The following is a 26,077-nucleotide window of genomic DNA, read 5'->3' on the forward strand; positions in this document are numbered from 1 at the left end:
AGGGGTAGTAGTATAGTAATCAACAATTCATTGTCAACGAGATCACACATCGTATATCTTGGGCCATAGTTTGTTTTCTTTGGTAGCATCGGTTCTTTCTATTTTTCTCCCTGTCTTGGTTTTTACTTTTTCTTTTTTTTTGCAAAAGGTGCACCGGGTCCAGGTGAGCTGCGAGTACTGTTAGGTTATGATGGAGAATGATTGGGATCCAGGCAGGAGTTTTGATTTATAGAAAATATAAATAGGAAAGAAAGCTGTAAAAACAGTTACAGGAGATCCAGGAATTGGGGGAAATTGGAATATATAATTGAGATGGAAATGTAGATGGTATAAAGCATATATAATATGCTTAAAAAATGTATTTTGAATTGATTTAAAGTATTTTTGAAATAAGAGTTTACACTTAAAGCATATTAGTAAATATTTGGTATAGATTAAATATTTATAAAAGGTTCTATCTTACTTTAAAGTTTAAACTAAACTAAGGTCATACATTTCTTTAAAGATTTTTCCTCTTTCCTTTCTTCCTAAATTTCCTTCATTTGCTATGTGTTCCTCTTCTTTCAAACCCAATTATTTTTGCACGAGTTTCACCCAGCTCCTCTGCTAACAATTCCAAGTGAATCCTTAAGAGATCCCTGATCCTTGTGTTTCCTGACAATAAAGACAGCTACAACAAATAGAAGAGCACAAGGTGCAAAAATGGGAAGGTCCCATTGTCAGCTAAAATCAGCAACAACAACTACATAAGGAAAATTGGAAAATCGCTCGATGCCGAGTAGCAGCACCTGCAGAAATCCCAACAGAGTCGGGGGAAAAAATGCCAAAGAAACCCCGAAAGGGTTTTCCCCACACTGCGCATGAATGAATCAAGCGGAAAACTCATTTCAATCCCGAAATCATCATCTACCTAAATGCTAATGAGCGGGATTTTCGCGATTACCTGTACACCGACAAGTGTGGGGTTTTCCGGGCAGAGTGAATGAAGGAATTTGTTGGGTTATCCTGCGATATCCTGGCGGCAATTCCGCGGCACGGTGATCATTAGGTAGGTGCCTGGATATGTCATGGCCGTTAATTGCGCGGAATAACACACACGTAATAACCGAGGTTTAGCGGGATGACCCACCAGGTAGGATATATACATAGGTATGTCCTATCCCAGGGATAGATAGAGAAAACCCCCAGACATTTTTCCGTGTTTTGCTTGAGTTTCGCTGACTGCATAATTGGATAAGCTGGGAAATTACTTTAAATCCGCCGCTGATCCACATCCGGAGCGTCGGCGAGGGAAATCCATTGCAGGGAAATACGAAATGGAAATGCGGCTGGGTTATTGGCTCGACATTTCCCACTTTGCTGCTGCCATCACACCCTCTCTCTGCCATTGGCCAGGATCGCGGGGAATTGGAAATTTCGCGTTGGAATTTTTTGTCACTTTCTTGGGTTTATCAAAACTTTTGGGTTTGCTCGCACGATCGGCACGGTTTTTTCTCTCGTCCTCGAGCATTTTCCCACCGATAGCACATTCTCGCCTGGTTTTTTTCTGGTTTGATGGCCGGGAAATCGAAGGACTTGCTGCTAGGCAATGCGGGTTTGGCTTGTTTTTCCGGGCACAAAGTCTGGGGAGTGGGAGGTGGGAAAGTTTCACGCCAGCGGTGTCGGAGGGGTAGCGGAAAAGTCTGCAGGAAGGTGGGAAAGTTGTGTGTGCGAGCGAGTCAAAGATCAGGGGAAAGCGAGACGAGTGGGAAATGTAGAGGGTATAGAACAAGGCTTAGTTAACATTATAATAACATTTTATATAAATAAAACATATTCCTTATTAACATTAATAGAAGTTCAGAAACAAATTTTAAATTTAAGAAAATATAAGGAATCATTTTCATCAAGTTCAAGTTCAAACATATAAAGTTCCTTGCAATGTTTATTATACATTTTCTTGTGTTAAAAATGAAGTCATAAAACACATTGATCTGTTTTAAAAAAGTCGTGGGAAAGTAGAAAAACCAAAAGTAACTTAACAGAAGATTAGATAATTTCCCGTCAGTTCCTCTCTCAGAAAAAAAATCAATGATGGCAATCTGTCCCCGGAAAAGTTTCTTTCCCATTTATCGCTGGCAATGAGCCACTGGAGATGATCCATAAGTCAGTGGAAAGTGCACCCCAGAGTTGACACACTTGGTGCTTGGAATTCGGCTCATTATCAGTGCTATTTTTAGGAGCACCTCTTGGCGGCGGCGGTGGCGATGCCAAGGTGTCAGTTTTGTCAGTCCAAGTCGCTCAGGTTCAACTCCCCCCTGAATTAGGAGCCACGGCAGATGTACTCGAAGCACTCGATCTAAGTGCACAAACCACCCCCGATATATATGCACTGAGAATTAAATATGTAGATAGATTATATATGGAAATATATATGGATTTTGAATTGAATAAAAAGGGGAATAGTTTGTACCAGAAAGTTAAATCGATAATAAGAACTACTTCTAACACAAACTAAATATTATAAAATATTATTTAGTTATTCCTTTTGCTTGGGCTAAAGAATTTAATTAGATTCCATAAAATACCATAAGTTTATACAATAAGTTTTAAACTTTTTGATAAGTTTGGATCTATTTATAGCATTAAGATCTCATATAATTATCAAAGAATTATTTTCGATTTTAAGTCTACAACTTTGGGACCTGTTCAAATATTTACATTAAATTTTAAAAGTTTTTTATCAATATAAAATTAAAATTTTAAAACTGTTATGCTAGATGTTCTTAAGAGAATCTTTACAAAAGGAATATATAAATGTATAATACATATTATGATCAGGTATATAATATGAATAAGTAAAGAGACTTCTGTTTATGGTAATCTTATGAAATTTTATGTTTGCTTTGTTTTGATAATATTAAAAATAATAATTATTAATTATTATTTATCTAAAGCTATACTAGAGCTAACCTATGGTTGAGCTATATCAGATAAGGCCTTCAGCTCAACTAATTAATATATTTATTTACCTAGTTTTTTAAATATATTTTAATTCTTATATATAAGATGTCTGTCTAAAAGGGGACGTCTTAAAGGATTTTACATTAAGTATCTATCAAGATTTGTGTTCCTAACTTCAATATATTTTATATTTAGGTTTTTGAAATACCTCTTGTCTCAACTCAATAAATAAATATATATCCTTGGAAAGATGGAATATCCCCTTATATTATTCACCGTGTACTCTTCCAATTTGACTCGTGCTTAAAAATAGAAAATTACTTAGGGGAGTCGCTGAAGGTAGACATAACTTGCATTCCGGACCTGCGGGAGGAGTTATGGCAGCAGGGCTGCACTTTTCCCTACACCCCCCTTGCGGGAAATTGGAGGAGAGTGAGCGAAGAGCTGTCATAAGTTATCGGATGGATCGGGTGGAAAAACGGAAAAAGGGATCCCTTTTTCACTGCCAAGGAGGGTGCGCCTGCGCCTGCGCTGGCTACTCTCTCACCTCTGAGAGAGAGAGAGCGGGAGAGTGGGAGAGGAACGAACGAGTGCAGGTAAAGAGCGGCAAGGGAAATGCGCAATAGGGGTTGGGGGAGGTAAAACTATGCTTGTTGTTGTTGCTGTTACTGCGCTGCTTCTAGGTAGCAGCGCACACACACGTGTGTGTGCGTATGTTTTGGGAAGAAGAACCACCACCAAAACGGAGGCAGCGACGCCGACGACGAGCCGAGTGACTCCGGGGGTATAAAAGAGCGTGCTCGACGCTCGACCTGTCACAGCCAACTCAGCCCTCGTTGAGAACGCATCTACAAGATCTATCAGAAATAAACTCAAAACTCTCCGAACTGTGATCTGCGAAACTCCGCCGATCATCACTCGATAAATCGATCTCTCAAATACGTGCCGGAAATAACTGTTATCGAAAATGGCCGCCAACTACAAGAGTTGCCCGTTGAAGAAGCGCCCCATTGTCTTTGTGGAGGAGCGTTTGCCGCAAACGGAGGCCTTGGCCCTGACCAAGGACTCACTGTTTGCCCAGGACCAGCCACAGGATCTCTCGCTGAAGCGTAGCCGCGAGGAGGATTACCCACAGGAGCCGGTGGCCAAGCGTGACTATGTGCTTAATCTCTCCAAGACACCGGAAAGGATTCCTGCCATCAGCTCCAGTTGCCTGCTATCGCCGCCCGTTGAGTCTGGTAGCCAGGATTACCCGCAGCCCACGGACATTCACATGCGGGGATTGACAGCTGGAACTACGGGTTACACCACCAGTGTCCCCGTGCCTAATCCCTTCCAGTCTGCCTTTGTGATGGCCGCCGGTTGCAATCCGATCTCGGCTTTGTGGAGCACCTATCAACCTCATTTGGCCGCCTTCCCATCGCCTGCTAGCTCCATGGCCTCACCGCAGTCCATGTATAGCTACCAGCAGATGACACCACCCTCGAGTCCGGGATCCGATCTGGAGACTGGATCGGAGCCAGAGGATCTCTCCGTGCGCAATGACATTCCACTGCCGGCTCTGTTCCACCTCTTTGATGAGGCCAGGTCCACGAGCAGCGGTGCCAGTGTGAGCAGCTCCTCGGGTTACTCCTCGTACGTTCCAACCTCTGCCACCGCCACTCCGGCTGGTAACCAGACCAGTCTGGCGGCCAAGAACTACCGCTTCAAGTGCGAGGAATGCCAAAAGATGTACTCCACCTCGATGGGACTGTCCAAGCACAGGCAGTTCCATTGCCCGGCTGCAGAGTGCAACCAGGAGAAGAAGACCCACTCCTGTGAGGAATGCGGCAAGCTGTACACCACCATTGGAGCCCTCAAGATGCACATTCGCACCCATACGCTGCCCTGCAAGTGCCCCATCTGCGGCAAGGCCTTCTCCCGTCCCTGGTTGCTTCAGGGACACATCCGCACCCACACTGGGGAAAAGCCATTCCAGTGCCCGGATTGTCCACGATCCTTTGCCGATCGCTCCAACCTGAGGGCCCATCAGCAGACGCATGTGGATGTGAAGAAATATGCCTGCCAGGTGTGCCACAAATCCTTCTCGAGGATGTCACTCCTGAACAAACACTCCAGCTCCAACTGCACCATTACAATTGCGTAAAAGGACTCTGGATTTATGGATTTCCCGTACAAAATACAAACATTCCGCTGGCGAAGACCAAACAGACAGACAATAACTAAAGCTAGCCTGTACTAAGTCGATTCGGTTTTGGTGCTACTATAACTATATAGCCCACATTGCTATTTATTTCAGTCGTAGTATTTCTAGTCTAAGATCATGTATATTTCCCCCATTGTCACAAGCAGCATTTGACCAAATTTACTCATTTAATTATTACTATTAATTTATGTACTCTCAATAGCATTAAGAAAAGAAACTGTTGTTAAGATTATTGCTAATTCTAAGACTATTTTTACAAAAATAAATCATAGAAAACTCAAAAGAAAATTTAAAAAGGTTTTATTATTTATTCTATTTAGGAAATTCTAATTAATATATTTACTATTTCAGTACTTAAATTAGTATTCCTTTACTTGATGATTGAACTACTACCCATTGCCTTTCTATCCTTTCAACTTTACCTTGTAACGACTTCCTCTATTTTATGTTACAATTTCTATGACATTTTCTATACCTTGTAGGCAACAGGAAACATTACTTCCGTAGTTTGGGAACTTCTCTTCTTCAATTGCTCTTACATTTTGTGACAATTTCCGCCAAACCCTCTCAGTAAATAGAAATCACAACAATAGCAATATCGAATTCTAGGGGAAAACACCTTTGGCATGTGCAAACACTGAGCACCGATTTGTCATGCACTTTCCATTTTATTTTTCGGGGACTTCCTCTCAACCCGCCCTCCAATAATGTTTCATAAATTCATATCGTTCGTAGATTTGCACCTTTCCTTAATGCAAATATTTAATTAGCTGACACCGCAGACGTTCCAGGTTTATAGGATGTTTTTTGAGTATGGTTTTCAGCCCTTCTGTCAATCCTTTGCCAGCATATTTGCCAAAAGGATCTCGGCGCATGCGCAGCGAGTTTCGAGTCTCGAGTCCCGAAGGACTGCAGGTGATAAACGTAGCAACGGCTGCTTATCGAGGACCGTCCTGGCGATTGTCCTGATTGACATAGCAGACGGTAGTTGAGGTCCTGATTGGATTGGATTACCAGTGAAGCATGGTCGGCACCCTGAACCCGACGAGGTTTATCTGCTGACTTTGTTTGGACCTTAAGTATTTGATTAGAGCCGTATGGTGGTAATAAGGCCTCGGTTGGGACAGGTAGGAGTCTTGTACGTGTTTTGAAGTCTTAGTTTGGACACGTTCCTCTGATAATATTTAACAACGAAAATTAAGGCTATTATATAATTATTAAAAAAGCAAAGAAACTAAATTGGAGAAGCTAAAATGTTAATGTCCTTGAAGTTTACAACTGAATTATAGGATTGAATTGGAAATCGATAATAAGTGAGTTTAAAATATATGGCATTTTTTGAATCGATACTTATCGATATATTCATATAAAAAGTCAAACTTTCAAAATGTCATAACTAAGCCAAAAATGAATTAAATTTAATTCGGAAAGCTGCCCCGTGTTAGTTTTTTGTAGGTTAATAAAATTGCATACTTAATTAAAGGTCTTAACAATTAAAAATTTTTATCAATTTTGTACACCTTTAATGATCGAAAATTTTGATAAAAAATGTTGAAAAAAATTTTCAAAATTTTTTTTTCTCCGAGATAGCTAGATCGATTTAGATTTTAATGCTGATCAAGAAAATATATGATTTATAGGGTCGGAAATGACTCCTTCACATCATAATTAGCTTCTAACTAAAATTATAATACCCTGCAAAGGTACACATAGTAAATAAATTAACAAGGTTCCTAAAAAGGTACGAAAAAGTACGATTTATTTTTAAAAGCAACTCCTTTTCTTAGAGATTTGTGGGTGTCTTGAAAGGCTGCAACCATTAGCGACATTTTCCTGTAATGGCAACACCTTTTGGCCATAAATAAGGCCCACAAAAAAACCATTTCGTAGAAGGAACCAACCTAGACAAAGGCCAATCATTCCAGTTCCTCGGTAATCAGAGCGAGTCTCTTGTGCAATTGCAAAAAAAAGAATATATAAAAGGAGGAAAAAGCGAAGAAAATATGCAGTACAGATGCAACTGAGGCAAACAAAGAATCAGCTGTGAGGAAACACCTTGCATTGGCAAGACAATGGCCAGGATCGTTGGATCGCTGTACCTGTCGCCCGATTGTCTGGCCGAGATTCCCTCACCCAGTGACCCAGTGACGTTCCGCCAGTTACTCCTGTGATGTCTTCCGCCCTTTGTTCCTTTATTTTTTTTTGCACCATTGTCCTGCGGCTAATCACTTCTTAGGCAGCCAGCCAAGAAATCACATCACATCGGAGACCACAGAAGTCAGCCGCATGTAAATCGACATCGAAATCCACATTTAAAGCAAAATCCACCGGACTGGAATCGATCCCAAAGCCAGCACCTGAGATCGGGACCTACTCCCCATTAGTCCGGCAAACGCGATAACAAATTGCAATTGACAAAGGCAAACGAGATGCGATCGATGGAAGCCACATATCCGAGAGCCACTCGAATGGGATGCGATGCCATGCCATACAAATCGATGGCAGGACGGAGATAAAAGCTGCGGCATTTGTAATTGCCAACAAATCTGGCGGGGATCAGGAGGGAGAGGTACCACAGGAGGAGCACCAGGAGGAGGAGCAGGCCAGGCAATCAGCAAGCGGCGCATGTCACATGTGGCAAACAAAAACCAGCAAAGAGAGGTAAGTAATATAAACCGAAGTTTGTTATACTCTAAAACAGAAATAAATAAATATATGGAAATTGATTTTGTTACATTAAATGAATTAAATATGGTTTCTTCTTATCTATAATTCCGTTCAATATTTGATAATAGTTTTGTTTAAAAATGAACTGATCTTATATAGACTCTACTCCGATCACATTTTAATCAGAATTTAGACTTTGTTGATTAGATATATTAACTTTAACCCCCTTGAAAGGGTATTACAAAAAAATGAAAGAAAATTTCCCGCGCAGGCAAGACAAAAAGCTCATGCAAAACAAACATTAGGAAATCCAATCCGAACTCTCTGGCATCCAGCATCCAAACATTCAGCAGCCAGCAGCCACTTAGGCAGTCACTCAGTGGAACAGCCTCCAGGAGAGGAGTAGAGGAGTCTCAGAGTCTCAAAGAGCATGGTGCAGGGGAATCGTGGACCAAGTCGTCGTTTAGGACGTCTGAGATTACGAGCGATTACGTTTTACTCCAAATTTGTATGCTGCCAGGAGTTGTAATTGAAAAAGCATCAACATTAATCTTGGTACTCGCACACACACATCCAGTCTCAGAGTTGGCTTGGTGATTTTCGATTTCGATTGGGATTGGGATTGGGATTTGGGATTTGGGTATCGAATCGGATTTCGTAAGCCAAAGAGCTGGAGATGCCAGATAAGCGGGTGTAAGTGTGGGTAAGTCTCCGATCTCGATCCCGAAAGAAAAACATATTGCTTAATCGCAGCGCTGATGTGGAGCAGCAGATATGATCGCGCAGAAAATCTGAATCTGAATCCGAATCGAAGCCAAAGAGGCAGAGACTCCACTTCATCTCGACAAGTGAGCGATGTGCGATCGCATGGCATAAATCAAATCCCGGAGAGAAATTGCCCCGCCGGCTGACAGCCCAGCCACGACAACTGTCCATCGCCGGGGATCCCATCCAGCAGAGTTCCAAGCTTGAAGCTTCCATGCTCCAAAGTCTCATGCTTTATGCCAAACCACATGCAAATGATCGTGCCCAGCATTCGACACCGCGGATCTGCCTGAGGATTTGCGGATGGCAACCTGTCAGCGATCAGCGACCTTAACTGTAAAGTCAGTCGGGAAAAACCGCATAGGTTCTGAGTTCAGACACCAAGAAAAAATAGCAGAAACTCTCAGAAATATTAGCTAACAAGAAAGGAAGCTAACTTCGGCACGCCGAAGTTTATATACCCTTGCTGATAGAACTTCGATGACTAGGAATCCATACAATATAAATTTTATATATTTGTGTTAAAAAACAATGAAGTAATACCTGCTTTCATTTCATTCACCTATACATATTATATTTGCAGTTTTACATTCACTGATTTGCATTTTTCCTCTACATCAAACGATCGTTTGTATGGCACCTATATGATATAGTAGTCCGATTTTTATACAATTTTACACAAAATTGTAAAGTATTACAAAAAGGCTATATCTCAAATTTGATTAAATTCTGTCGAAAACTGAAAATGTTATAATTTTTAATTGTATTAATTTCTCGATCGTTCCTATGGGAGCTATATGATATAGTAGTCCGATTTTTATAAAATTTTACACAAAATTAAAGAGTATAATAAAATGGATATATCGCAAATTTGATTAAATTCTGTTGAAAACTGTAAATGTTATAATTTTTTTTTTTGAAAAAATGGCAGCTATATGATATAGTCGTCCGATCCGTCCCGTTCCGACATATATATGGGTCAGAATATATGGAAGGCTAACTACAAAGTTTCATTCAGATAGCTTCAAAACTGAGAGACTAGTTTGCGTAGAAACGGAAAGACGGACAGACGGACAGAAGGACATGGCTAGATCGACTCGGCTGATCGAGAATATATATACTTTATATGGTCGGATGGTGCCTCCTTCACTGCGTTGCAAACTTCTGACTGAAATTATAATACCCTGCAAGGGTATCTTGTCAAGACTTGAATACATTCAGAACTTTTCTCAATATCAAACCCCCTTTTCTCGCTGTGCATTCTTGAGTTACATGACCGGCTAAACCTGGCGTTAGTAGTCGCTAAGTGCAGTCAAAGAGACTGAGGACTGGCGGGACTCCTGTGGCCATCAACTTGATGATGAGGCAGGCAGGCAGGCAGATCGCTGCCAATGCCATTCCCGTTTTCTCTCCCTTCCAAGTAACTGCCATAACCCAGAGTCCATCCACAATCTTAGTACAAGTACCAACGCTTAACCCCCTCGTGGGCTTCGTGCCCGTCCAGAGCTGTAGATCGGCGAGCGTTGATAAATGTTGTTACTTGTCGTTAGATGGTTGTACTATTCTGAGTTTGTCGACAAGCCCGATCGATGGGTGGTTATAGTTGACATGTCGCCCTGTGTTTCATCGGGAACGGGATTGGAATCGGTAGAGGATGCTCCACACGATTGCCAATGACATTATGTGGTTATGATTTTTGGTCTAATTAGTTGGTGCTTCGACTGTACAGAAATTAACTTCACTTCCTGCTTGATATCATCTGCTCATCTGCAATTTGAATTTCCCTCGCATATAAATCTGGCATAAAGCTCAGTCAAAGGGTGTGGAAAGTAGTGCCTCATATCCGATTCTTTAATCGATTCCAGTTCGATTCAACGCTCACTTCGCCCAGCGATTGATTGCATCTACTTGACACACATCGCACGCAAATCGATGCGGTAGCATTTACAAATATTCCATATATATATATCGACTTTTTCGGCACCTCCGATTTCCTCCCCCCTTCCTTTTTTGGAAATTTACAAGAGAGATGGGGACCCGGTGTCCAAAAATAAAACACTCAGCAATGCTCCCTTCGAAGAGAGGCTTCACCGCCAGAGCCTATTGATGATTTATGTATGCGACTTTCTTCAATTCGGGCCTACTTTTTCTGGGTCACTTTGTATTAGATGCAGAATTTAACCGAGTGACGAGATGACCCTACGAAATTTGAATAATTCACGGAGAAGAGAGAAGAGTTCAATGGCTTCAATGAGGCGACAAATTACAAGGTTTGTTCAAGAGGTCTTAAGAAAGTATTGCAAAATAAACTTTATATAACATTTAAAGAGCTAAAGTATATATAAAAGGTAAATAGTAAACTTACAAGCCACTCAACCCTCGTAGCTCAAAATCTATGTTTTTCTGACTCCCAAATCACGTGTCCAACTGTAGCTCACATGTGATCTTCACAGGGAAGACTTCAGACTATGTAAATCAATCTTGAAGCTACGATGACGCACCCAGAAGCACTCTATTGAAATATGCATGAGGCGAAAGACTTTCTTCCGTTTCCGCTGAAATCTAAAGAACTGCTATTTAACGGTCATCTGATGATACAAAAGTGTTGGCAACACTCCATAAACTAACAGATTGTAAAAGCAAAGTAATTAACTTTATCTTAAGGCGAGACGCACAACTGTCGGGAGTTGGGAACCTTCTGCTTATCGGTTTTCAGCGTTTTACCTGTTCTGATTTGAACGCTGAAAGTGAAACCGTAAATTTAGTTCCCGAGGGTCCAATGAGCGGCTCCTTCTTTGGACCATCAAATCAGACATCAGGTGGCAGGACTTCCATTGAGGTTCCCGTCTGCCGCGACTTGTGATAGAGGTAGAAGTGTTGGTAGTTAAGGTGGTTTCTAGCTGAATATTGGTACGTTAATAAAATATTTAAAACTATAAATTATAAATTTAAGTAGAGAATTTAGGAGAATAATTTTTATGTATTATTTGCATAGGTATACTTTATATTTAATAGCTTGTTTTTAAGTATATCTGAGGAAACAAACAAGAGAACCTACATTGACCTGTAATTTATGGCTTGCTTAGTTCAAAATGAATAGGAAAAACCTTCAATACTCTTTATAACATATTATTTTATATTATAAGAAATTATATTTCTTATATAAACTAATATATTTTAGCTATTTTTTATACTCTTTTCTGCTGCATAGCAATTTTCTCTAATCCACAGTAGCCACCACTGATCATTGGTAGTCCGCTGATCACATTTTGGTCAGCTCGTAATTAATTCCAGCACTGCCCAAAATAGATACATCTTCAGTATCGTCGGCACCATATGGCCTGCTGTCCGCCCCGCAAACAAACGCAAAGTTGTTAGGGCCCGAACCCCTCATCCTCATCCTCATCCTTCTCCTACTCCTACTCCTACTCCATATAGTTAGTGGCAATTAACACGACACGCTCATGTCCTTCGTGTGCCATTCGTGTGCTGTCCCGGCCTCGGCTCGCTCACTTTTCATCAATTTTCCCCGAGCCACAACAGTTGGCCAACGGCCCCTTTTTGACCAAAGGGTCAGCCCGCAGAAGCAGCAGCAGCAGCAGCATGAGTTTTCCCTAATGAATTCATTCGCTTCACTTTCTGGCCATAATCGGGGGTTCATTATCCTGTGCCCAATGCCGGTTGCAACCCCTAGCATCGAGTTCAGAGTTCGTTTTTTTGGGTAAATGGTAAAAGGATTGAGCATTCTTTGGAATTTATTGGGTGTGTCCGGCACATTATTCCTTGTTTTGCTCCTCCTGCGGCCGCATATTTCAGAACATTCTGATCGTGTTTTGATAAGCGGTTAGACTTTGCCTGAGACCCCGATTAATCACAAAAGATCACAAAGGATCATAGAAAATTTATAAAAAAATAAGAGGTGTTTATATATTAAATTTACATATGAAAAGGGAAATTAGTAAACTAGTTTTAATTTTAGAAATTGGTAAAGGGAAAGGAAGTACTTGTAATAAAACTAAAGTTTTTCTGCTTAGAAATTCTGCTTATATTGTTTTCTTGGCCTTTTATTAATCCCCCCTTTGACTAAGCTTTAACAATGCTTAATCAGAAATCAAGAGCACTTCACATCCAGCATATTTACATATGAAAAAAGCATAATTAATTAGCACTCGTTTGCTTAGCTCTGGCAATTTGCATTAACCTGCAGGCTGGTTGGTAAAAAACCCAAAGCTAAACGGAACCAACTGCCGTAAATCAGCTCGAATCGAAGTTATATAGCCTCCCACATGAGTCGGCCGACAACTGGCGCCAGTCTTCTGTTCAAAAAAAATATATAAGAAATCTTACTTGGATTCGCGTGCTGTGTTCTTAGCATTTTCAAGACCCCGTCGCATTTTCAATTAAAATTCAAATTGATGCAAACAAGTGGCCAAGCCCAGCCCAGAACCCAGTGCTCAGTACCCAGTACCCAGAGCAAGACCCAGATCCAGCTCCAGATCCAAGTCCAAGTCCAAGCCTCCTCGCGCATTAACAAATTGAAATTGAAAATGTTCCAATGCACCAACGCCCCCGAGCTTGAGAGGCCCAACTGATTTCTTTATTTCAGTGTGGTTTTTTACATAAAAATTATGAGAATGTTTTAGTTTTTTTGTTATTTTGTATTATTTTTTGTTGTTGTTGTCAAATCTGTCAGAGATGGCGTCGCTAGTGACGCCCGATAGTATCGTTCCATTTGCCCGCCGGGCCTCCTCCACCAATGGGTGTTGTCCCTATGGACTCCACTCCATGGGGACTCGTAGTTCAATGCCAAAGTTTTTGATATCAATGACGCTGATCTGGCTGGGGAATTAATTGCTATGAATGGGTTTTAATAAAATGGTGAATGAAGCCAAGGACATGGGGAGTTTCGTTAACAAGATTGTTATTAAATTTAGTCAACTTTCAATTAACAAAAAAAGGAAGTTACAAAATTGTTTATAGTCTCCAAAAGAGAGTTAGTTTCCTCTTTAACCAAAGTTCATTCAACTAACATTTTTTATGGCTAACTATGCACCTTACAAACCTCCCCCTAGGCATTTTCTTTTACTTTTCCCCCTCAAATCCTCTTGGAGCCACACCCAGTTTACCTTACCGCATTACGTTCGAACTTTCCTTGGCCACCCTCTGAAACTATGGGGAATTGGCATTTCCTAGTCGCTTGGCGGTCGGTCAAAAGCCTTCCTGGAATTAAGTTACAGCAAGTGCGAGTCTCTCCCCCCTCATCGTCATTTGGGATGTCCAGCGAACAGCGACCATGTGGCAACCTGGTCGACCATAATGCAACATGACATGCGCCGCATGTGCAACAAACACAGCCACAGAGTGGCCGCGGCCCGGAGTTGCAAATATGAGTTCATTATTTAAACGTTGACCAAAAAACAAATTGACAAGTAAATGCGGCACATGGTCGCGGCTCGTTTTGGCTTTTTCTTCTGGCCAATATACTCGGAGAAAAATATTTAAAATTCAGTTAAAAAGCAGATGGAACATTAATTGAAAGTGGGGAAAAAGGTTGAGAACAAATTCTAGGGAGGCAGAATAAGAAGGTATAGAATGGGGAAAGTGACTCTAGAAGTTTGTAGTTTCTTAACTCATTTCTGAATATGGAATTAATTATTTGCATTAATATAGTTGGGTCTTGAAGAAATATGCCATATTTTTACAATATACCTTTTCTAAATAGAAAATGATCTTAGAGTTGGAAATATGGTATTATAAATTAATATTTTGAATACTATTTCCTAAGGGCTCTATGCTGTTTCAAAGAAGTTCTGTCTGCATATTCATGACATTTACTTCTTGTTTAAATACGTTCTATCATATATAATGTGTATACAAATATCCTAAATTCTACATATATTATTATGATATATCATATTATTTATTATATATATTTATTTTCTTATGTGTACCCTATCTTGGGTTGGGTTCAGTGGAGTTCGCTGCGCTACAGTGCAGTTCCTAGGTGGGTTTTAACTCCTTCTGCTCCAATAGATGTGGATGATGTTGCGCACATGCGACGCTCTTGTTATTGTTGCTATTTTTGTTGTTGTTGTTTGTTGCTAAAGTTGCTGTTAAAATGGTAGTTGTTGTTGTTGTTATTGTTGCTGTTGTTACTGCACACAGATCAGCGTCATCAACGCGTACACATTTTGCTCATAAACGACTTGAACCGCTCGCTGGCATCGAACTTCAAAGAGACTCTGAGGAGACCGCCGAGCGCCACGCACTGTGCCAACTTTGGTGGTGGTGCTGGCTTGATCTTTGCCCGGACCGAAGCACCACCACTGCACCACCGCCACCACCACTGCACCACCACTCTCCAGACTCCATTCTGGCCACCACAACGCATTGGACTGGACTGGACATAGAGTGGAGTGAACTGGAGTTGGTTGAGGATGGCAGGGAAAGAACTTCCCACTTGTTTGGTTCAAAAAGACACTTGAAAGTATAATTTTCAAAGTTTTAAAAATATTTGAAAAACTATAATGAAAATTTATAGAACCAGAGTATAAAAAACTCAGATAATTTCCTCAGAAATTATTTAAAAGTAAGAAAGGAAATTGTCAGGATTAAGTTCAAGCTATTATGCTTTTTATGAAATTAAAATCAAGACTTTTCAAACCCTAAATGGTTTTAAAACCTCTCTAAAATCTTTGAAATTTTACATAAATTAATCAAAATTTTTTCCTGTGATCTTGTGCAGCATCTCTCTGCAGCATCTGAGAGTTGCCTGCAACGTCATAGGCCCGACTTGTTAACGCTTTTGGCCTACACAGTGTTAGCTTGCGCCTTTAAAGGGTTGGCTAATGCGGGGAGGTGAAGAAAAAGTGCCTCGCCTGCTGCGACTTTGTTGTCGTTGTCGTTGTTAATGATGCCTTATAATGCCAGAGCGCCTGATTTGCCACAATTTATTATGAAAAATCGTAATAATCTCGGCGATTTTCTGAACCCACAAGACGCATTTGTCTTTGGCGGCGCTTATCTTCCGCCTGGCCGCCAACTCTTCGGACTCTTGGCCATCCATCCGTCAGCGTCGTCGATAGCTGGTTAATGCCTCGACTTTGGCTATGGCTTTCTGGCTTAGACTCTCGCTATGGCTTTTGGTTTTGGCCCGGCCAAAAAACAAAAAAACCGACTGATGGTGGTAACTTGAGACCCTGGACTGCAGTCAGTCAGCCAAGTGCTCCTCCTCCTCCGCCGAGCGTGTCACATTGGCGTTTCCTTTTCGCGGGCGACGCCCACGTCTTAACCGAAATCGTTTTCAAATTGATTTTAGACGTCAAATTTGCACAGCTTGCTGGGGAGTTCTGCCAATGGCAGGTCCTCCTACAGCAGTGTTGAGGAACATGGCTTTCAAAAATAGCTAAGATTTGCTAAATTTAATTATAAGAATATTTAATAAATTCCTAAATTATAAATAGTTTTCATGATAACAGAATTTAAAATACAAAATCTCAAGTAAAGTATAAATATTCGATTTCTTTTATCTAAGCTAAACAATTCTAAACAAGACAGAAAACTAACTTCAAGGAGCCAAAGTTTCTATACCCTTGCAATTTGAACTCAAAAAAGGATCAAGTCAATAACTAAGATTAAAATGTTCACATTCTTTGAATCGATATCTATTTATAATTTTATTTGACAATTTTTCCAATAACTTAAATCTTAAAAAACTCACAACTCAGCCAAAAAAGCATTAATTTCGATACGGAAAGCTTTCCTGTGTTAGTTTTTTTAGCTTAATAAATCTGCATACTTAATTTAAAATTTATTAAAATTAAAAATTTTTTAATTTTTTGCTGACAATTTTAACAAAGTAATCACTTAAAAATAGTTGAAAAAATTAAAAACATTTTTTTTTCTCTCTGAGATAGCCAGATCGACTCGGCTGTTGATGATGATCAAGAATATATATGATTTATAGGGTCGGAAATGATTCCTTCCCTGCGTTTCAAGCTTCTGATTAAAATTATAATACCATTATTTGGTTCGATATTTATTTATATATTTATATGACGATTTTTCTATAACTAAAACCTTAAAAAACTCATAACTAAGCTGAAATAGCATTAATTTCGATTCGGAAAGTTGTTCTTTGCTAGTTTTTCATAGGTTAATAAATCTGCATACCTTAATTAGATTTTTTAAATATTAAAATTTTTGTCAATTTTTTATAATTTCAACTATGTAAAAACCTGCTAAAAAATAAACAAAAAAGTTTTAAAATTTTTGTTTCTCTTCTAGGTGCCTAGAAAGATTCGGCTTTTGATGCTGATCAATAATATATATGATTTATAGGGTAGGAAATGATTCCTTCACTGCGTTTTAAGCTTCTGACTGAAAGTATAATACCCTGTCAGGGTATAAAATTATATATAAGTGATCTTATTTTTTCGAATAAAAACTTTTCCCTTTAAGAAACAATAAAATTGTTCTATTTCATTAATAAATAGCTAAAAAACAGATCATCACAGTTTAGTTTCTCACCAAGGACGGGGTATAATATTTATCAGAGAGAGAGAGAGGTTCTGCCAAGGAACCTTTACAAAATATTGGTTTCTCTGCCCACGCCCCTGGTCTGTGGTCCCTGGTCTCTGGTCTCTGATGCCGTGCCGTGCTTGTTGTCATCGCAAAATGTTACTAATAGTCGGAAATTACAAGCCAATAATCGTTTGTTTGAGGAGCTCTCCTCCGGTCTCGATCTATCTCTCTCTCCTCCTCTGGGGTACCGAGTAGGTGTCCCATGTGCGTCGGGACATTCTTTTGATAAATGATCTCGGGCCAAGTCAAAGCCAATTGGAGCCCGTTAACTCTTGGCCAGGGATCATATTTTATACCTAAGTTGGCATATAACTAATCAAATTCAAATGCAAGCCGAAGCGGAACTGCTGTCATGTGAAAAGAGAAACCTAATGGGAAATGTTTTGGTATGATATGGAGGAAAAAGGGGGAAAATTTAATGGAAATGGTTTTATTTTATCTGTATACTATTTTAAAATATGGTTTTAAAAATATTTGAGGTTGCTTTTAAAGGATTTTTCTTCTAATAAATAAACTAGAACCTAAGAAACTGACATAAAATATAATTAATCCTTTTTTGAAAGTATGTATTATAAAATATTTAATTAAACAGCACCCCTAACACCTCTTAAACATATTATAAAATTATCAGCATTAATTTAATACCACTTATCATCCCATCATTACCATAAACCCAAGATCACGTATCACTAACAAGTTAATCGATTCACAGACAAATTGAAATGCTCAACACTCTGGGAAATACAGATAAAAAACGTTGACCAATTGATAAATGCACAAATGAAACTAGAAAAAATAAATGCTTATCTACCAAGTGCAACAAAAGGTGTTTGCACATGTCCAAGCAAATAAAAACCGGGGCGCCAGCTATTCCGATAATGGGAAAACACCATTTTCAACCATTGGAACGTGCCGGGAGGATAATGCAAATAAATTCACTGGCCAACCGTTGGGCAAACAAATTGCCCAGAGACCGGGAGATGGAGACCCAGAGTCCACAGTCTCAATACCAATAGCAATCTCAAATCCCAAATCCCAATCCTAAGACCAAGACTCTGAGCGGGTCTCGGGATCCGGCTTGGCCACATGCAAAATCAAGATAAACGCTTTAATTGAGATTAAATTCATAATTACGATCGCACGGGCGACACTTTTATGGTGTTCTTTAATTAAAGTTTCTGCCGTTTTGCCGTTTTCCGTTGCAGTTGCTTATAAATATATGTATATATTTTGTATATTTTTCCTGCTGCCGAATGGCGGGACAAGAAATTTGAAACGCGCTTAGACGACGAACAGAAACTCGCCCTGCAGCCACAGATCCGTTCAGCTCAGCTTAAACACTTGGAAAACAATCTTAATAAGTCTTAAATAATTCTACTAAAATTAATTTAAGAACTACATCTTGTAGAAATTTTTGTTTAATGAAATAATGCATTATTTATAATGAAGAAAGTCTGTCTTTTAAAGAATAATATTCCAGAACGTGACACTAATACTCATCTTAAATTCAAGATAATGAGAACTAATACGTGATTTTTTGACTTGAAATATATTATAAACTCTTTGATTCTTAGATTTTAAATATATTTTGCAGAAAACCTATAAATTTTCCCAAGTGCACTTCTCTCAAGGAAGGTGTTGAGTAATTTTTGTGTTATTTTTATTTTTTAACTTTTGGTATAGCCGCGCGCGCGACTTTTTTGCTGATTGAAATCGCAGCCGCTGATCACATAAATTGCCAGATTTTCAGTTTACATGACAGTGCACCGCCACCGCCTCCTTTCCCCACCAAAAAGAGTCACAGAGTTGTCCACGAAACCCTCCTTCTTTTTGCCTCCTGCTCCTTTGGCCGGACGCATAATTGCATTGTGCGGCGTGTGTAATTGAAATTAATATGAGTGAATTACCACAGCCGGAATGACGTATTTTTATGTAGGTAAATTTAACGCCCAAGACCCGGCCAATAATTAAGCAATTTAAGCGGATTGAATTTTATACTTGGTGATTTATGGTAGCACTCTACTTGGGGGGGGTTAAGAGGTGTCACGATATGTTAAAGCTAAGGAAAATGTGAGCATTGACAAGAAAGAAATCCTAAAGTTTATATAGGCTTAGGATCGGATTGGTTGGGGAATTAGCATAAAGGTTTGACTCTGGCTGGCAGCTGTGTGATCCTCACATTTGACCATTACTCATCACGCTGATATATCTGAGAGATCCCAAAGACCCCCTTGGGTTTCTTTAAATGATTTCCCACACACCCAGAAACAAAACAAAAAAACAAAGGTTCTTCTGCTAATCAAATGCGTAAATTCAAGAGGCGATTGGGAGTGATAAGAAGTCTATAGGATTGTTTACACACAGAAAAAGTTATAGTTTATAAGAATTTAGTAATATTATGTATCCTACATATTTTTCAGAACTTAAAATCAAGTTTCTGTACAAAAATCAATGAGTTTTTCAGCTTGCTTGAATACTATAAATGTTTAAGATGTTGTATTTTAGTATTATATAGAAACAAATTACTATAAATGTCCTTAAATACTTCAAATTATCATACAAATATATCTAAAAAGTTCTCTATATATTATTTTTTCTACTATTTATTTTTCTACATTTTTTGTAAGTGCTAGTCCAAAAAGCTCCGCTTGCGACAACAATTCATTCGAGACAATTAAATGGCTTTCCTAATGATGATGCCACAGGCCCAGCCAAGATATCGGGGGAACAGGCAGACATATAGACCGGTCCGATAGATAAGGCATTAAAAAGCAATTATGACGACAAATCTGTAAACATACGGCACACAGGCGTCGATCGTTTAATGGCAGACTTAACGCAACATTTAGAAGGTAATAAAAACAAAACGGGCGCCGCTCCAGACCAACCCGTGAGTCAAAGTTGCATTAACATAAAAATGTCATAAGGTTTACGGCGGAGATGCGCTTAAACCGATCGATCCAATAGATATGGCCAGCTGCCGATCGTTTTGCAATTGAATTCGATTTTTCGGGGAAGCTGCTGCTGCTGCTGGCCTGGGGTCTAAGGTAATTATATGGAAGTGGTCTGGGGAACTTGGGTTTTTGGCTTCCAGAATGTGACATAAATTATGAAAAGCGATCGTAAATCTTGGAGCACCATAGAAGATCATTGATCTTGCGGGTGATCCCTTATTTTATGGAAACAAAAATAGACTTGGATTAACTTAAGTGTTTTCCAGATGACAAATTGTACACGGATATATTTATTTTGTGTGAAGGATTCGTGCATTATCTTTAGTGTGTAATTAATTGTATTTATAATATGGAAGATATTTAAATTATTAGTATTGTTGAAATTTTTTATTGTGAGTTTTTTAGATGTTAGTTTTTTATATTTTGAATAAGGTAAATAGTGAAATATTGAAAAGAAATTAAGATAGGTAATTCATCTGCATAAGAATGCATTTATTTCTTATTTGAAAAGATCTACCTAACCTTTGTTTTCTTTTTAATAATTTAGTATAAAGTATGAAGCTTAAAATTTAAATAAATTAAGGTAATTGCAGCTCTATTTCTAAATTAAAATGTAGCTATAATTATGTTAACTTCATCCGGTTTAATTTTCTCTCTCAAATATTGATTTTCTTAATCAACTTTCTAGGCCAATTAAATCAAGTTAATTATACCCATTTGCATACAAGATTCCTCGTCCGGTGGTCTCCCAATTCGAGGACCGGAAGTTCTACAAAACATTAATTATATCCCCAATTCCCGGAAAGCAAGCTGCTTGACTTTGTTTTACCCTTCCTTCTAAACATTTCTGACCAGGCACATGCTACTACCAAAGACATATAGAACTTCATTCCATTTGCGATGATTCAGGCGGGACGAAGGGGATCTCGATCTCCAGCCAAGTGGACATAAGTGTGGTTTGGGGGGAAAATGAGGCTACCTACCTATATATACCTCTTAAAAGACGGCATACACACACACTGAGATCGCTCAGTGAGCGTAACAAAGGTGCACCTTCAATGAAGCCTAACCAAATAAGGCACGCCGCGCCATCGACTGACAGCTTTGGGGTGCGCTCCACCTCGAACCCAAGGAGGAGGAGCTCTTACGGGAGGAAGTCGCAGGAGCACCCAGTTTACCTGCGAAGCTCTGTTTGGGTGACTAAACACTTGTTTCGCTTCAATAACGCACCGATCGTCGAGCCAAGTCCACCTCCAAGTCGCCGCTGTCATCTTCTGGGCAACGCTTTCCAAATGAACACAAAAAAATATAAGGAGAACACAGTGCCACAATCGAAGAACAAACAAATGTGTGAGGGCACTGAGAAAAATTTCTATAAACTAGATGGAATTGCTACCAAATAAGAATTTTTTTTTAATTTTTATATTCCAATTTTAATAAGAAGCCTAAAAACACAGTGAAGGAATCATTTCCCACCCCATAAATCATATATATTCTTGATCAGCATCAACAGCCAAGTCGATCTAGCCATCTTTCACAGAAAATATATGTTTTTCATTTTTTCAACATTTTTTAAGTGGTTATTTTGTCAAAACTGTCAACAAAAAAATGTAAAAATTGTAATTTTTAAAAATATTTAATAGAGTATGCAGATTTATTTAGCTAATAAAAACTAACATAGGAAAGCATTCCGAATCAAAATTAATGCTTTTTTGGCTTAGTTATGATATTTTTAAATTTTGATTTATAGAAAAAATTGTCATATAAAATATGGAAAAAAATCGACTCAGGTTATGGGTTTAGTCAGAAATTTGTAAAACTGTAAAGGAGTCATTTCCGACCCCATAAATCATATTTATTATTGATCAGCATGAACAGCCGAATCGATCTAGACATCTCAGAGAGAGAAAAAAAACTTTACAATTTTTTTAACATTTTTTTTTGGTATTTTAATGGTCTTTATGGTCTTTTAAATTGGTAAAAAAATTTATTTTTTTTTAATTTTTAATTAAGTATGCAGATTTTTTAACCTTATTAAAACTAACTTAAGAAAGCTTTCCAATTTAAAATTAATGCATTTTTGGCTTAGTTATGCCATTTTTTTAAACTTGAATTTGTACAACAAATTGTCATCTTTAAACCTCCTTCACTTGGTTTCTAAACTCTTAAATATATGACCTCTATTTTTCGTTCAGTGCACACGTGTGCGATCATCGAAAACATATTTTAACAAGTACGCAATGCTGGAACGTTGACAGCGCAGCCCCCAAATCCAAATAAAAATTTTAAGGCGCTGTCCGTTCAATTCGTTGACTTAAGGTGTAGTAAAAGCATGTTCTACAGATATATATATATGCATATGGGAGGATCATTCCTAACCGATCGGAGGGCGAAAGGCGGCCAATGGCACTGAGGCATAACGGTGACCCGTGTTTGTCGTTCGTCGCGGAAGTTCTTTTGGGTTCGACTCAAGACATCGCCGCAGGTTAGTCGAGCTTGGCTTTGCACAGTGAAAAATTAAGGCTTACAAAATACTTAAAAATATAAAGAAAATTATATTTAGAATATGAAAATATTTATAAGAAGAATCAATAACTAAATAATGTAGTATTCTTTAACATTTCAAAGTACTATGAAATATTAAGCATATCATAAACGTAAAATCTTACTTACCTTAAATTAGTCGCTGTCTAATAGTATCTGAAATTTAAATAAATAAGAACTTGTTAGAGAATAAAATAATGCTTGTCTTATCGTACCAGAATTTTTTTTATAAAAATATAGACCTAACTTAGGACCTAACTTCAAGATTTTCCGCCAGTGTCGTTTTTTAAATTTCGAGTTGGGGTTTCATCATCATCGATCGTTCTATATATCGTTTCATATATCGTTCGAACGGACAGACACACTCCCCGCACGAGAATTTCGCGTCGGGGTCGAAAATTATGGGAAATTAAAAAATGTTTTATTTATGAGTAAGAATTCTTGGCACACACTCGCAAACACTGAGCACACATATTTCGTGTGGCAAGTCAAGTAAATCTGAAGGTGTGGTTTTTGGGTGCACAAGCGCAACGCAACAGATATGGAAATTATAATTGTGGTTTATGAGCATTTAATGGTCCACTCTCGATCCGAGAACTTTGCTTTATGAACCCGAACTGCGAAAGCGATTGCTCCAAAGTCAATCAAATGTGACACAGGTTCAGTTTATAGCCACCGATTTCTGGTCGTAAGTATTCTAAGCATATCCACTCCATCAAAATCATGGCTAGGCGCTATCTTCCGGCCGGCCAGCGATTGCGAAAACAACTTTCCAACATTAATGACAATTTGTATCGTAATTGAAATCGAAATGCCGTGAATAAATGCCGCTTTGCACTAAAGCCTCCAGACGCAGACAGAGACGCACCAACAAGGAACACCTATATTTTTTATTTTTTCCATATGCCAGCCTCGCTTAATATATAAACCAGTCCAAGTCCACTCACTTACTGGTAGCTCCAGGTCCAACTCCGGGCCCGGGGAATTCAAAAACACAGGTGCCACCAGATTTGGGGAGTGTGGGCCAGTTTTGCCGGGCGAAAGCTCAGCTCAACTCGGCTCAGATACACACGCTGGTTAATTTCAGGCAGCCGCTTTCGGTGTGTAATCCATTTTAATGCCAACACCATTACGAACAGTAGCCTCAGTGTCACATTTAGCAAAAGCAAAGCTAAAGCAAAAGCAAAAGCAAAATTAAACCAAAAATGCAAGCTGCCATTCGCTTGAATGGATCTGCTTGGAAACGATGTAAAGAGTATTCAACTGGTGGCATAGTCTTTGAAGTGAGGAATTTATATATTGTTTATAATATAGGAGAAATATAATTATAAAGGTCTAAAAACTATAAAGAAATATTCAAAGATTTTGTCATATGAAAACGAAGTGGAAATACAAAGATCCTTAGCTCAGAAACACAGGAAATTTTGTATGTAGAAATATTAAATGATAAGAAAGTCACTGAGAAGCAATATGAAACTACAACTAAGTAAGATATGAACTACTTATAGGTTTTATATAAAAATGGGAAATAGGTTCCTAGAAGAAAGTTAACAAATTGAATATTATTTAATCACTGATAACACCTTTAAATTCTCAAGGATTTATCTACTAATAGAAACTGTATATATATATATTAGGTTCACCCTTAAGTACAGGGCATTCTGTGGTCGCTGTCATCTCAATATATCCTTATTCTTCTCGCACTTTGTTTTATGATTTAAATGAAGCGCCAAAATGCCATGGCAGCGCTGATAGCAACTAAAAAAAAAATAAAAATGCGACCTTAATACGGCGACAATTGATTAGCAAGCGACAGAGCAAGGCGCGCAAGGCTAATGAGGATCGAGTCTGGGAAGGAACACGAGGAGGGGATTGTATCCAGGCGACAGAACTGGGTGTGTGCTGATGATGAGTGGAGAAGGCAAACCCAGAAACAGGACTGCAAAATACACAGAAAGAAAAGCAAACATCTAAATGATTAAATGAAATATTACTAACTACTACTTGGACAAACAAAAAGTGCTTACTAAATCTATGTATAATTAAACTCTCTCACATTTATCGCTTTCAAAATCTTATAAACCTATTCCTTAATAATATCCCGAAACCCTTTTATTGCCGTGCATCTTGGGTGCCAAGTGCATTGGGAACAGGTTTCCCTCCAGGGCATCGGTCATCTTCGTTCTGGAGACTCTGTATTAATCACTTCGATTCAACAGTGATCACCTTCGATATGGTGCCTGCACTTCGCCATTCCCGATAGCCCCCACTCGATAGCAGGCTCACAATTTATCAAATACCAGAAGGCAATCTCAGGGAGCAGAGGAGGAAGCCATCGGCTGAGTCAGTGGCCAGGCATGCCATAACGAACCTTAGCCTACTTAGCAAGTCCAGCCGAAAAAAAAAATCCCCCGCCGGTTGTTTCCCACAATTATGCAAAACAAAGAGGCAGCCCCAAAAACCGAGGGGGTGGAGTTATGGAAACAAACATGCCCATACCACAAGGTGCATCTCCTCGTCCAACCAATTGACTGGCAAATTATAATGCATTATTTCATAACTCCCGCCAGCAACTTGTTTGAACTGAGTCAGCCCCGGAACGGATCCCTCCACGGATCCCCTGCCCGCTTGAATCCCAGAGGTTCGTTCAATCCCAGGTCCCAGGTCCAGTCTGCAGCAACCCGACCCCATGGCAATGGCCAGCAATCAAATCACTTGCCGCCCCAAGCTGAGCGCTAAAACGAGTCAATTGTCATAGAGAAAAGGATTCGAAGAGGTGGTTCTTAGTACTTAAGAACATAATACAAAATATATCTGAGAATTCTCTGAAGATTTGTAACTAATTTTATGAGTTTTAGCAAAAGGAAATCAGTGAATAGGTTGTAAAAAAAATGGTAGTTAGAAGAGAACCTTTACACTTTAATTATTTCTCTTAAAAAAGGAAATAAATTAGCATTCTAGTTTTTCGTTACCTGAAAACATGGTGATTCAGGAGTGACTTTTTCTCTAATGAAGATAAAAACCAATTGAGAATTATAGCTTAGCAAAGGCTTGACTTTAACCAAAGGCAAATAATCAATCTTAAGCTACAAATACTTGGTAATATTTTAAGGTATAAATACACCCAAATAATACCCCAACAAATCTTTCTAATAATTGAAGTATTTTACATCTTACAGCACGAGATATCTTTACGATAATATAATAATTTAAGAATAATTAAACTTAAGTAATACTCCGAAGCTTTTTTCATATAGATTGAAAATAAATACACCCAAATAACACCCCAACAAATCTTTCGAATAATTGAAGAATTAATACATCTTACAGCACGAGATGTCTTCACTATAATATAATAATTTAAGAATAAATAAAACTATGTAATAATCCAAAGCATCTTTCTAATAATTTAAAA

General features: G+C 38.8%; 2 protein-coding genes and 1 long non-coding RNA gene across 4 annotated transcripts in view; 2 read left to right on the forward strand and 1 right to left on the reverse strand.

The window, feature by feature from the left end:
- kek3 (leucine-rich repeat, immunoglobulin-like domain-containing kekkon 3 protein) overlaps nt 1–26,077 on the reverse strand; it is a 238,020-nt gene that overhangs the window by 134,133 nt on the left and 77,810 nt on the right. Inside the window, exon 2 of the mRNA XM_086830990.1 lies at nt 22,792–22,818. The gene's annotated coding sequence lies outside the window, so the exon portion shown is untranslated. The remainder of the gene's footprint in view (nt 1–22,791; nt 22,819–26,077) is intronic.
- On the forward strand, nt 3,800–5,297 carry sna (snail). Its single transcript, XM_020950427.2, has one exon. The coding sequence runs from the start codon at nt 3,911–3,913 to the stop codon at nt 5,087–5,089; it is 1,179 nt and encodes a 392-aa protein (XP_020806086.2). The 5' UTR covers nt 3,800–3,910; the 3' UTR covers nt 5,090–5,297.
- On the forward strand, nt 7,866–9,175 carry LOC147644022 (uncharacterized). Of its 2 annotated transcripts, none has more exons than XR_015271236.1 (2): nt 7,866–8,519; nt 8,570–9,175. It is a non-coding gene; the product is annotated as an uncharacterized LOC147644022 (long non-coding RNA). The 2 variants fall into 2 exon arrangements; XR_015271237.1 differs by having other exon boundaries at nt 8,586–9,175.

Source organism: Drosophila serrata, unplaced genomic scaffold (genome assembly GCF_035046125.1).
Source record: "Drosophila serrata isolate PLE 108 unplaced genomic scaffold, ASM3504612v1 contig_240, whole genome shotgun sequence".
NCBI lineage: Eukaryota > Metazoa > Arthropoda > Insecta > Diptera > Drosophilidae > Drosophila > Drosophila serrata.